The sequence below is a fragment of the Meriones unguiculatus genome, chromosome X, assembly GCF_030254825.1.
Source record: "Meriones unguiculatus strain TT.TT164.6M chromosome X, Bangor_MerUng_6.1, whole genome shotgun sequence".
NCBI lineage: Eukaryota > Metazoa > Chordata > Mammalia > Rodentia > Muridae > Meriones > Meriones unguiculatus.
In genome coordinates this window covers 63,986,646-63,999,925 of record NC_083369.1, presented here as the reverse complement: position 1 = coordinate 63,999,925, position 13,280 = coordinate 63,986,646, and the positions used below count along the sequence as shown (strand labels likewise).

The following is a 13,280-nucleotide window of genomic DNA, read 5'->3' as shown; positions in this document are numbered from 1 at the left end:
AGGCAAGAAGGACACTGGAGCAGATAGTTATGGAACCCAGTGTAGACTGAGCCAGTCATGGGGCTCAGGGAGTTCACCAGGTATACAGGTTCAGCTCAGTGTAGGCAAAATGTGTTTAAGGAATGTCATTAAATTAAATTAAATATGCCCCAAGAGAATTCTGGTACATATTGCATGCCTTCAGTTCTAGCCCACATTAAAAAAAAAAAAAAAACATATCCTCAATTAAATATGTTATTCATTAAATTGTAATTGTGGCTTTAAACATCTATAAAGCTTTGCTACATTGTGAAATGGAAGCATGTCCTTTAAAAATAACTCTCTTGGAGCTCAGTGGTTAGGAGCACTTTCTGCTCTTCTAGAAGAACCAAATTTAGTACCCAGGACCCACAATGTGCAGGTCACCATCTGTATCTAAGTTTCCAGAGGATCCAATGCCCTCTTCTGGCCTCCATAGGTATCTGTATATACAGGGCACACTCCCACACACACATAAAAGTAAAGGTGATAAGCATGAATCTTTAAAAAAATGTTCTTGGTTGTATGTGTCTGGGAGGTCATATTCCTCAGTAGTAACCACTGGTAACTTGTCATTGTTAAAGTAATTCAGACACCCCCAATTAAATATAGTGGACTACAGACAACAAACAAACAAACAAAAAAGACATGAAGATGGAAGAGGGACTTGTTGAGAAGAAAGTGTTTGATGGGAGGGGGTTGAGAGAGGATAATGGCAAACAATAAGATTATAGACATATACATGTGTATATGTGTGTGTGATGAAACTGGAAAAAGAAGAAAAATATAAATGTAACAAATTATATGACTTATTTGTGAATAATATTTACATAGGTACAGCAATATGACAGGGTGTTGTTTTCCCCATTACAAAGGAACAGTAGCCAGTGTGGTGGGGCATGCCTGTAATCTAAGCACTCAGGGAAGCAGAGGCAAACAGATCTCTGTGAGTTTGAGGCCAGCCTGGTCTACAAAGCAAGTCCAGGACAGCCAAGGCTACAAAGAGAAATCCTGTCTCAAAACAAACAAACAAAAAAATGGAACAATAATTCTCTTTGCCTGAGGATGTAGCCCAGTAACAGAGCACTTTCCATGGATGACCAAGGCCATGCATTCAATCCTCACAACTCTGCTGATAACAATAACAGTGTTTCTCTTGAACTGGGCAGAGTGGCTCATATCTATAATCTTAGTACACTAAAGGTTGATGAAGAAGTATCACAAGCTTGAGGCCATCTTCTATACTGAGTCTCAGGGTAGTCTGGGCCACATAGCAATAATTTCCCTCAAATAAGTAAAAACTTTCAACTCTATATTTTGTTTTACTGAACTATTATCTGTGGTTACAGATTCAGTTAAAGACAGCAGTGTTAATCATTTGTTCATTATGAAGAAAAATCTTTCCTCTATTTGGATACAGCAATCCTGGGCCCCTGACATCCTTTGGTTCTACAGATAGAACTTTATGTCTCTGGTACCCCACAGACGCTTTAAAAATACTCCTTATGTTCCCTAACAATGGAAGTAAGGGCTATCTCTGACTCTGTTGCCTGCCACTGTATCCCTTTCCCCTATCTGGGCTACTTTGTCAGGCCCCAGTGGAAAAGGAAGCATTTAGCCTTGATGTGACTTGAGGTGCCAAGGTGAGTTGATGTCCCTTGGGGGCCTCCCCTTCTCTGGTAGAAAGAAGGGGATTGGGGGAGGCAGAAATGAGGGTGGAAGTGGGAGGAGAGGAAGAAGGGGTGGGATCGGGCTGTAAAGAGATTAGATAGATAGATAGATAGATAGATAGATAGATAGATAGATAAAATATTTCCTATGATCTCTTTTAATTTTTTCAGTGAACTCATATCAATATGCAACAACTATTTTGTATGCGTTAAAGACTGATAATGAGGGAAATGGATACAGAGATTGGTGAACCAATGTGCTAACTCTCTTTTACATAATATACCAAAAAAGGGGGGGGGATCACTTGTCACAGACTTCTGCAAATGCTGATTTCCTTTAGTGGTCACATGGCCCATATTTTATATAAATAACTCAATTAGTAGGAGGAAAAGCCCTCTAAGCCATAATGGAATATATTGAGTTGTAAATGAACCAGTGAACACCTAGAAGGCACTTTATTTTAGTCCCTTTACTCAGTGTTATAGAGACAGTAAGGAAGAAATCCAGGCTGTACAATTTGAAGTGGGCAGTTTGAGGTTAAAAGAGCCTACTATTAGCTGAGCATTTCAGGTGCCTTGTGGCCTTAGCAAGGTGCAGCATTAGCTTTCAGCACTGAGTGTTCCATTAAGCAGACATACCCACAGGCCTGAAAGTCTGTCTTCACTGTCCCCAAAACTTATGCCAAGTTCTCCACATCTGACATGTTCTTTGTTACCTTAGTTTCCTCCTCTTGCAACCGGATTGTTTTCATGTTGTTATGTAAAATTGTCTTTAAAAAAGAGTCATGTTTAGTAGCTTTGATGTTTATACTTAAAAAAAAAAGTCCATATATACTTACCTTCTGAACAAGGCTACACCAGTTATCAAAGTCTTTCTCTTCTTTGCAGAAAAATCCCTTGGGTGGGGAGGAAGAATACTATTTAGAATTTCCTTTTACAAGATAGAGCTATTGTCCCAGAGTTAGGAGGTGACTCACTATCTCACTGCCTTGCATCTTCCTTGCAGTATAGGAAATTAGACTGGCTGGGCGTCTCTTTCCCCTAAATCACTGTCTTTCATATGCACACATATTGTAATTCTTTCTCTTCTTCCCTCTTTCCTCCCTCCTTCTTTCTCTTTCTCCTTTCCTCCTCCTTGCTCCTTCCTCCATCCCTCATTCTCCCTCTGCCTTCTTACCTCTTCCTCCTAGTCTCTCATTTCTATCTTCCCTTCTCCCTTTCTCCTCCATATTATTAAATATTTTTACTTGGAGATCAGTCTCAAAAGCATGCGGTTGATCTCAACATATTTACACACATATATATACACATATATACACATAAATGCATGCATATTTACACATGCATATGTATGCATATATATATACATATATACATACATATATACATGTGTGTGAGTGTGTGTATACTTCAATTACAGCAGGAAACAAGAGCCAAATAGTACTTTAGCTAGAAGCATTATTTTAAAAGGTAGCTTTGACTCTTCAAAAAAATTTATCTGTTAGAGTTGTAAGAAGCAGCAGTGTCCTTCTGCCCTGACAGTCATCCCTCAGGAGGAGTGGTCTCAAACAAACTGAAAATTCTCAGTCTTTGGCTACTGGTGCACGAATGGATGAAAAAGGAAATGGGGATGTAGAAGAGCCTAAGAAATATGGGCTACTTGATAGCCAAGAGCCCTTTCAATGTATGTTGTTTGCAATCACACTTTCCAGAGCAAACCTTAGACTTCCTGGATTTGGGCATCAAGAAATAGTCTTACTCCCTTATCCCTTCCTAATCATTTCCCACCTTATATTTATATGGAAAATATTTGAAAGTGATAATAAATAGGAAGAAAAAGACTAATGTACTACTTACATTTGTAGGGTATTTGCAGTGTGCCTGGTCCTGTGCTGAGCACCTACATGAGGTGTGTTCCACCTCACATAGCCACACAAGAGGAAACTACTGTGTCCTTCTTCCAGACATGTGAAGACTGAGGCTCAGAAGGGTTAAGTGACTTTTCCTTCATAGCTCAATAGCAGAGCTTGGGTTCTAACTTGAGCAGTTTGGCTCCAAGGGTCCACTCTTTACCCACCATATCATAGTGCCTCATTTAGAGGTGCTAAGTTAATGCATTCTTGGTATGCTACCTAACAACTTGGGCAATTGCCAAGGAACCTATTTTGAGGGGTTACCATCAGAGCTCTTTTAAATACCCACCAAGGCCACAGAAGGATCCAAGTTCAGGATACTCATCCACTGTGGAGACTGCAGACAATGGAAAGTCTGGTCATCTACCGTTCCATTCTCTTCAGTGTCAACAAAGGTCTGGGTTGTGTGAGGGTCCAAGAAAATCAGCTCATCACCTATTTTATATGAAGGCATGTTTAATCTTTGAAGAAGTACTGGCTCCTGGCCCCACTGCTATCCTAAAGATGAGTTTTCCCCCATCCCACCCCCAGTTCTCCTAACCCCTTCCCTTGTAACAATGAAAATGGAATGACAGGAAGCCCAAAGCTAGGGGTAAGCATGCTTAAGAAAAGCCTCATGTGCCAAAATCTAACCATTCAAAGAGAAGGCTTTACCTAACACATTATCTTTATGTCCAGGTCCCAAAATGAAAAGAGATAGGTTTGGGAAAGATGGGAATGAGAGAACACAAGATGACATGGCAGACTCTGTGAGCAGCAGTTGCAAAGAGGTGATAGGAGAATCCCCAAAGCTGTGAGCTCCAATGCCACTAGGGGGGAACGTTCTACACCTTTCAGCATTGGAAAGTATCTTGAGATATACCACTGGTTCTCAGATCCATATTCAGAGAGCACCTCTCAAAATGAAAAAAAAAAAAAAAAAAAAAAAACAAAACCTTGGCCTCCATAGAAAATTAATTCTGTCCACACACAACAGGGATGCTAACCTCTGTGGATCAGATCCCCGTGAGCTGTTCATAATTAGTAACTAGCTAGTGGGTTAGTCATGGTGAACAAACCTGTCAGTTCGAATCAGCAAAGACAGCCTCTATTAAACATCTGCAACTCACTGGAAAGACCTACTTGAAATGACTGGCCTGTGTGAGTATGTATATGTGTGTGTGTGTGTGTGCGTGTGCGTGTGCGTGTGTGTGTGTGTGTGTGTATGTGTGTGCGTGTGTGTGTGTGTGTGTGTGTGTGTGCGCGTGTATGTTTTGCTGGGAATCAAACTCAAGGCTTTCTTTATACTATGCAAACATTCTACCACTGAGCCAAAACCTAAATCCAAGATGACTGAGTTTTACATGTAAGAGAATAGTCATGCTTCATTAAACTGCAAAAGCTCAACCTCAACAACACCCTGGAGGAGAATGGAATGATAAAATGTCTACCCTGAGGGTAGACAGTTCTTACATTGGTTGCTAAGTAGACATAAATGTCCCAGGAAGCACCTGACCTCGCTGTGCAGGCCAAGGCCATTTGGGTCTCCATGTCCAACTGTGTTAGGTGACACACCTGATTAGTTACTTGCAGCAAGAAAATGTCCTCTAAGTCTTTGGAATACCATGCAGGAGAGCACATCTATATGAGTCTACTGGCAAAAAATGTGTTAATGATGCCCAGTGAAAAATTTAACTCTTCTGTCTCATAGACAAAGACAAACTGCTTAACTCATTCTCCTTTCAAACACTTTTGTTTTCCATCGGTGTAATGAGGCCTGTTCTAGAATCTTACATGGTACATAAGAAGCAGAAATGTTCACCTCTATGAAATTTATGCAATAAAATACCCAATATAAAGCTATTTTAATTATCTCACTTGAGTCAGATATATTTACTCACAAATATGTATCTAAGAAGTATAGAAATTAGCATCTCCATCTGATTTGCCACAAGAAATCCAAAGTAAAAATGTGTCACTAGACTCATTCATGTGGGAAAAGTTGCAAAAAAGCCTCAGATCACACTGAAGAGCAACAACCCAAGATGTTCAGCATGAAGCATTCCTAAGACATTACAATAAGGTACTTAGCGTGGACAGGGAGTTAGAGACATAAACATAAAAACCCCAAGAGGGGCAGAACCCAGCCATCCACCAGTGCTTTAAGTTAACGTGCTGGAAATAATAACAGCTTGTCAGAGAACAACTATGACCTTTTCTCATAAGTAGAGAAGGCACAGCTTTGCAGGCTGCCTCTTTCTTGAGAGTATCTATAAGAGATACAGCAGAAGACATATGATGTTCAAAAATTGATGTTGAGACTAACTAAGGGTGTCTGCTGAGGTAGAGAAGAGGCAGGCTTGCCAACCACCTGCACAAATCAAGGCTAATGCTGGAGCTCTCCATGTGGCAACCTGTACCCCAAAGCAAAGAACAAACAGTTCCTTCTCCATAAGCAAGTGAAATCTGACAGGCAGAATATCAACATGGCCAGAGCCTCCCACATCTAGATCTTCTCCAGCTGCCCACTTGGCAGGAGGGCCTTAGAGAAAAAAAAATTAGGGGTGGAGAGTGCAGGGGTGACCACCTTGGGATCAAATCATGGCCTTCTCCCCTGTTTGCTTCACTGCTTGTTAGCTGAGCGACACTGACAAAATAACCCCTCTTAGTCTTCATTTCACCATCTGTAAAATGAAAGTAATAATGGTCTCTCTTTCTCTCCTCCCTCCCTCTCCCTGCCTCTCTCACTCTCTCCTCACCCCTCCATTCCTCACCCTCCCTCCGTCCTTCCCCTCCTCCCTCTCTCAGGGGTTTTAAGGTTGATGAGGAAAGTATGGGCATGTTCAGTACAGACTTTTTCCCCCACAAACATTTCTGATCCATGGTCAGTCAGATCTATATGTGGGGAACCCACAGAATACTAAGTGATAGTGATGACTGTATCATTTTGTATCACTATTGTTTGACAGGAACTCCAAACCTTAGACAAACAGGGCATCTGAATGTGCATAGTTCCAAATACTGGGTTTTGTACTTGGAAAAATAAAAGGTTTTGTACTTGGAAAAATAAAAGCTTCAGATTTTCCATTAAGTTGTAGTTTTAAGGCTGGACCAATAGATGGCAGCATTACAGGCACAGAGGCAGCTGTGTGGCAAGCCCTGCAAGAAAGATTGGAACAAAGAACTAAGGAAAGACAGGGGTTTTGGGGGAAGCCATCTCTCACTGAACACTTATTATATGTCTCTTTGCTAAATAGTTTGTCATGAGATGACCTAACAGGAAATCAAGTATTCACTTATTTTAAGGGAAAGAAATCCAAGCCTGAGTTATCTTTCTCCAGCAGTCAAGCCACTAGCTAGCAAAGGACTGGTGTGCAAAGTCAGCTATGTGTATTCCCATCCCAACTACCCAGTCTCCAAAGACTGATTTGGGGAGGGGATCAATGCCCTCTCTAACCTGTTCTTTGCATATTCTCCCATGGCACTTGCTTACAGGTGCTCTAGCTCTTCTTGCCTAGCAAGCAGTCTAAGTTCATGATTTTCTTGAATCCAATTGTCTGACCACTCCATTTCCACAAGAGAATGCCCTGTGCCAAGTCTCTCTGCTTACATCTCTCCTTTTCGCATACTCTTCAGCACTCATCAGACATCCTGGTTCGTAAAGTGTGAACTAGCAGCAGCACTGAAAACCCTTCAAAAAGTAAAACTCAAGTCTCATCTTAGACTTTACTGAGTCTGTATCTCAATAGGTTCCCAATGGGAATGTGTAAACAACTGAAGTCTAGGTGGACCAGCTAGCATACCATGTGCTAAGAACCTTAAATGTCTCTGGTCACAGAGAGTGAGTAATGTGTCAAGATATCAGCCATACACACACACACAAAAAAAAATGATGGATCAATCATTAGGGCTCATATTGGGAGATTAGTTTTTGTTTTGTTTTGTTTGGAAGTTTTTCTTTTGGTTTTGGTTTTGAGCTAGGATCTCACTATGTAGCCATGCTAGCCTGGAATTCACTACATAGACCACTTCGAGCCTCTATGAGATCTACTTGCCTCATGCCTCTGCCTCTGCCTCCTTTATGTTGGGATTAAAGGTGTGTACTACCATACCCAAGTATAGAGAGTCATAATTTTAAGACTTAGTCACTATTGGGAAAGGCACAACTCTGTCTTTGCATCTTCTAATTCCTACCCACTCATGACTCTAAATAATGAGACAGCAGGCTATTATTCATGGTGACCTGGGAAACTAGTGGATACTCCAAAACTGTTGCCTGAACTTTAGTAAGAAGGAGATCAGCAAAGCCAAGGTACTGAAACCCCACTGCCCTGGGACCCACATGCAAGAGAGGACAAGTCTGGAGCAATGCTGTGACCTTGTGTCCAACCAGAAGGAAAGATCCCATCAAGAAGCAGAAGTAGATGCATTAAAGGGACCTGGTATCCATCAAGTACAAGAAAGCAAGAATTACTCTGTATAGATCAGGTTGGAGATAGAAGGAATTGACCAAAGGCCACAGTATCCCTAGGCTAAAGCAATGCCCTCTCACCAAAACTTCCTATATCCCATGAACACCTTTGCCCCACACCCTTCCCTAGCCCATGACAACTTACTTGCAATTCATTCTTTCTTACCTAAGAATCCTATGAAATAATAGGCGTTATTTGGTTTTCCTCCTAAAGCCCCTAATGACTGTGGCATCTTAAAACACTCCTAAAGGGAAAGAGAATGCAAGATTCTCAACTCACTTGTGGACTGCTGCTCACGGATCTCTGTGCTGACATGGCATGTGATGGGCAGGCAGCAATGATTTCAAGAAAAAAAAGCTACTTACTTTGAATGCTTCAATGTACACAGGATTGATTTGGTTTATGCCCAGGCGAAGGGGCACAATGAGCAGCAGGGGTTTCCAGGCTGGGGACGTGGCAGACATGCCTTTACTCTGACTGCAACCAGTCACAGAATCAGGGAGGCTCTCTCCTGCTTTGTCAGCACCCATAGGAAGAACATAGCACATTTTCTCTAGAAACAGAAGGCAAAAGATCTGGATGAATATAGCTCTAGGGCATTTTCCAAACGTAAAGCAAAGGGACCTCACATGCTGCCCTCCCTGCCACCTCTCCTTTGCCATCAAGGACCATCTAGCCACACTTCCCACAGGAATTACAGGCTATTCTTCATATTGGACACTGAGCACTTGCTTAGTGCCCAACAGGCATTCTGGACTCATTTCAAGAATATTTTTTCTTAATTAGTCTTTGAGGACATTGGAGTCAGGAACTGTATATATCTTTGGGCTTTTCTAACCTTAATGGCAGAGAAAGCAGGCCTGGGCAATAGCCAGCGTCTATGATCCCTTACTTGAGATTTAACAGATTATACACAGCAGAGCTCCTGCAGCAAAAAGGTACATCTTTGATCAGGTTTTCCTTTTCAGAAGACTGAAAAAGAAGGGAACAGGGCCATTCTACTCTCCTAGGCTCTCTTGTCCTTTTGGAGCAGGCTATAATATCTGTTGAACTCCAGACTTCTGATTTGGAAAAGGGACTACACCCATCAATGAGAAGGTAAACAGCCCAGGGACTCACTGATATCTTCAATGACCACTGTGTTATCCATTGAAACATAAACAGCCAAGGAATTCCATTCATCAAATAAAGCGAGTTTTCTGTGAAGCAACATATAAGGGAATCACAATTGGAGAAGATGAGAATATTATTTGGAAGAGTCACATTCTCCTTACTCTTTTATTAATCATATGGTTTCTGGTGAGTTTTGATACAGTAGATACATTGTGATTTATAATATTTTCACAGTATGATGGGCCTGCCAGGATATAACTCATCTGTCTTTTACTATATTAAAGAGCATATGTGCTATTGTTATTTAAGGCAATCATAACAAAGCCAACGCAATTAAATTCTTATGAAAATGAAGATGGATGAGGGTGAGGAAAAGTATGTCCTGGGACATATAAGAGGAAAAGAATGTTTGTGATCAGGCTATAAGAGGAAGACAAAAATAACCAAGGCTGGGGAGACAGAAAAGGAAAAGAAGAAAAATGCTCTGATTGCAATGTCATAATAATATCTCACATGTATGCTGATTTAAAAATAAATGAAAAAAAATGACCTTCCATTTGTTTATTGTTAGAAACCTCAAAATGAAGAAGGAAAAAGGAAATTCTATTTGAAGCCAGATTTGACTGTTTCTCTGTTACCTCTGTATATCCCGTACTTACACATTAAAAGCACATAGTAAATGCTAAATGAATTAGTGGGGCTTAAAAAAAACATATTATTTTTCCAGGGTAGTACATGCTTTGGTGCATGTGTGAAGGTCAGAGGAAAACTGGCGTGGATTGGTTCTCTCCTTCCACCATGTAATTTCCATGGACTCAACTCAGGTCATCAGGCTTGGCAGTAAGCACCTTTACCCAATGATCCATCCTATTGGCTCATTAATGAGGTCTTTAATACTATACAGGATGGAAGTCTATTTCTTCCTAAGCCAGTTAAGCCTCTGCCACTTAGTATGAAGATTTTAAATTCATAGGACCCTCAGGCCTATGGTTCCCTGGCATATGAGCATCCATCTGTAGAGTGAGAAACAGAATGAGTCCTGAGTATAGCCTCATACATTGATACAAGTGACTGCAGCGCTGACACAACAAGACAGAGGTCTACATTTATCTTCATCAAAGAAGTGTCTCAAAAAATGGTAGAGTTGTTTGATGGTTCAGCAGGAGGGGTGGGACTGCAAGCAAACCTAAGCTGATGGGAGGTTTAGCTGGTGGGGGTTGAGCAAAGGGCAGAATCATAAGAGCAAGTAGAACAAGCAGGTTCCAGATGTTTACTTACTTTATCACCTGTGCAACTGTATTTGGTCCAAACCATTCGCCAATTGATTTCCCTTCTCCTACACCCATTTGTGCTGTTTTATGTGGAAAAATCAACATGTTAGCAAAATATCTTTTGTGAGCCACAGACGCCTCATTTTTTTTTTTCAGGAAAAAAAGTAGACAGACAATTGAGTGAAACCACATATAAGGCAAGGAAAGAAAAAGTTCATATGCAGTAGTTTGGAACAAGAAATTTGATGATCTTACCCATCTGATGGATCGAATAGCAGCAGTCTTTCCTATCCAGGAAACACTGCAGAATCCTTTGGTATTCTTTGGGTTGTTCCTTTTGTTTTTCCCAGTTCCAATCTTTTATGGGGGAAGGGAAGCATGAAAAAGAGTTACAATCAACCATAACTGTTTATTACCAGGCAATAAGTTAGAAGGAAAGCAAGAGAGCTACATCCAGAAGGTAGGCATGGTGAGGTTGACATATTTCAAAGGGTCTCATGAGAGGAAGTGCTATTATGACATACAAGGGTTTATGTGGAAATAATATTCACAATTCATTGCTAAGGAAGTATCTTTCATTTAGATAGCAGATGCTGCAAAACTGTCAACTTCTAAGGATTTAGTGGGTCCATAGTAAAAGCCAGGGCTGGGGACTATAGCTGCATGGTAGATTACTTGTCTAGCATGTGTGGGAAAGTTAAAAGCTGAGGATGATGTTGAACAGAGAATTAACTTGCCCCAAAGGCTGGAGCTGGATAAGGATTACATAACAACAGTGTCAGAAAGGTATTTCCTGGCAGCTACACCAAGAGGATATAACCCAGACGCCATAGTGTCTCATCTCTACACAAACAGCAATCAACGGCTTTTGTTGTTATATTATAGCAGCATTGCCAATGGGTCTCATGATGGGAAATGCTATTCTGATATACAAGAGCTTATGTGGAAATAATATGCACAATTCACTGCTAAGGAAGGGTTTTTAAACAATTGTATACTAAGAAAAGAAGGAAAAAACACTGTAATTTCAGCATTCAGGAGGCTGAAACAGGAAAAGTTCAAGCTCGTGGCAAGCCTACACTATATTTTGAGTTCAAGATTAGCGTAGGCAATACACATCAAGACCTTTCTTTCAATAAAACAAAACAGGAGGGAGATAATTCCATTTGTAAAGTGTTTGCCAACGTACGGACCAGAGTGTGGAAACCCAGCACCCATGTAAAAAAACTCAATGTGGTAGTAATATGCACCTATACTCCAGTACTGGAAAAGACAGAAGGATCCTTGGGGCTTGGTGGACAGCCAGTCTAGCCAAATCAGGAAGCTCTAGGTTCAGTGAGAGACCTTGTCTCAAAAATAAGGTGGAAAAGAATTTAAGAAAGACATGGAAACATCTGGCCTACACATACATCCACATCTATGCCACATTAAAACATCAATGCTCTGGGATGGGGAATAGAGGCAGGAAGATCATGAATTAAGTTGGGTTACAGGATCGGTCCTAGGCCTGCCTGGACTACATAATAATAACATGCCTCAAAAAAAAAAAAATACATGCTAACAATTTTTTTAAACACAAGCTTAAGTTTAATTGAAGAAAGCTTTCATTAACAATGAACAAGAGAATTAAGAATGCTTACCATTCTCTAAACATCATATACATTATTAATATATATGGTGTATTTCCAATCAATTCTACTAAGGCTCAATTCAAGAAACACAATTATAATAGGTTTTATACAAAAAATACTCCACTAAGAAAGTAGATAAACTGCACAAAACAGTACAAGCATAATGTGCATAGCAGTATAGCTTGAAGTATCTATTTATGTCTTTGTTTAAATCAAAATTATTAGGGGAATAAGCCTACTTAGGACCTATGGTTATAGTCGACATGTATAAACTGTTCACATCATTTTTAGGCACTTCCTAACAATAGTTTTTAGTCTCTGAAAAAAATAAAATGTATGCCCCCACCAAAAAAAAAAGGTCACAAATAAAACCCAAGAAAATAAGATGGGTGCATGTTCTCTTTTTAAATTGCCCACTTTAATTAATGCATGCAAAGAACTGAAAGAAAAATAATTTTGTGTCATAGGCTTTATGGTCAAACTGACATAATCAAGTACAAAAATACGTATATTTTTGTCACATACTAAAAAGCCCTGAACTTTTGATCCAATCAATGAAAATATTATTAACATGTATAGTAACAACAAAACAAAAAATTACATAGTACATCATTTTCTAATTCCATTATACAATAAAACAAAAAAATATGCAAGTGTGTATGGTAAATTTAACTTAATGGACTTTTATGAAAATGTCCACTTTAAAATTGTTGGGCATGTCTTTTAGGAGTTTTTCTTAAAGTTATATGTACCTGCTACTAAGTCCATCATTAATGCTTTGCTCCTTTATTTTCAAATGCCAACTATTAACACTATTTTGGATTGTTAGTCATCCTGAAAAGTTACTAATGAAAATGGTCTGTCAGACCGTAGATATGCTTAGGTAAGAACAGTAATTAAACAAAAGCAAAAATATAACCTGCTTTGCTAACCCTGCTTCAAAATATTATTTCTGTAAAAGTAATTTTTTTTTAATTCTCAAGGAAAGCCATTCCCTTTGAAGTGTTTCTATGTTCTTTTTGTTCATTTTGAAGGGATACCAAGCAAGGTAGGGGGAAAAAAGCCATTTGGTTATGGCCACTTCCAATCACATAAGCACAGTTCTATGCAAGGGGATTACTGGAAAACAGAAGCAAATTCAGGAAAAAGTTGAAGTTTAAGTGGATTTTATGAAAAGTTTATTTCTCTTCTGGAGACTGGCCCATTTACTGGA

The 13,280-nt window shown here is 39.8% G+C and overlaps 1 protein-coding gene across 1 annotated transcript in view; it reads right to left on the bottom strand.

The window, feature by feature from the left end:
• Positions 1 to 13,280, bottom strand: part of Atg4a (autophagy related 4A cysteine peptidase) — a 54,496-nt gene that overhangs the window by 1,944 nt on the left and 39,272 nt on the right. Inside the window, exons 5-11 of the mRNA XM_060375498.1 lie at positions 10,692 to 10,793; positions 10,444 to 10,516; positions 9,172 to 9,251; positions 8,418 to 8,605; positions 8,218 to 8,296; positions 3,891 to 4,036; positions 2,528 to 2,584 (exon numbers count right to left, since the gene is read on the bottom strand). Coding sequence (XP_060231481.1) covers positions 2,528 to 2,584; positions 3,891 to 4,036; positions 8,218 to 8,296; positions 8,418 to 8,605; positions 9,172 to 9,251; positions 10,444 to 10,516; positions 10,692 to 10,793 — 725 coding nt within the window. The remainder of the gene's footprint in view (positions 1 to 2,527; positions 2,585 to 3,890; positions 4,037 to 8,217; positions 8,297 to 8,417; positions 8,606 to 9,171; positions 9,252 to 10,443; positions 10,517 to 10,691; positions 10,794 to 13,280) is intronic.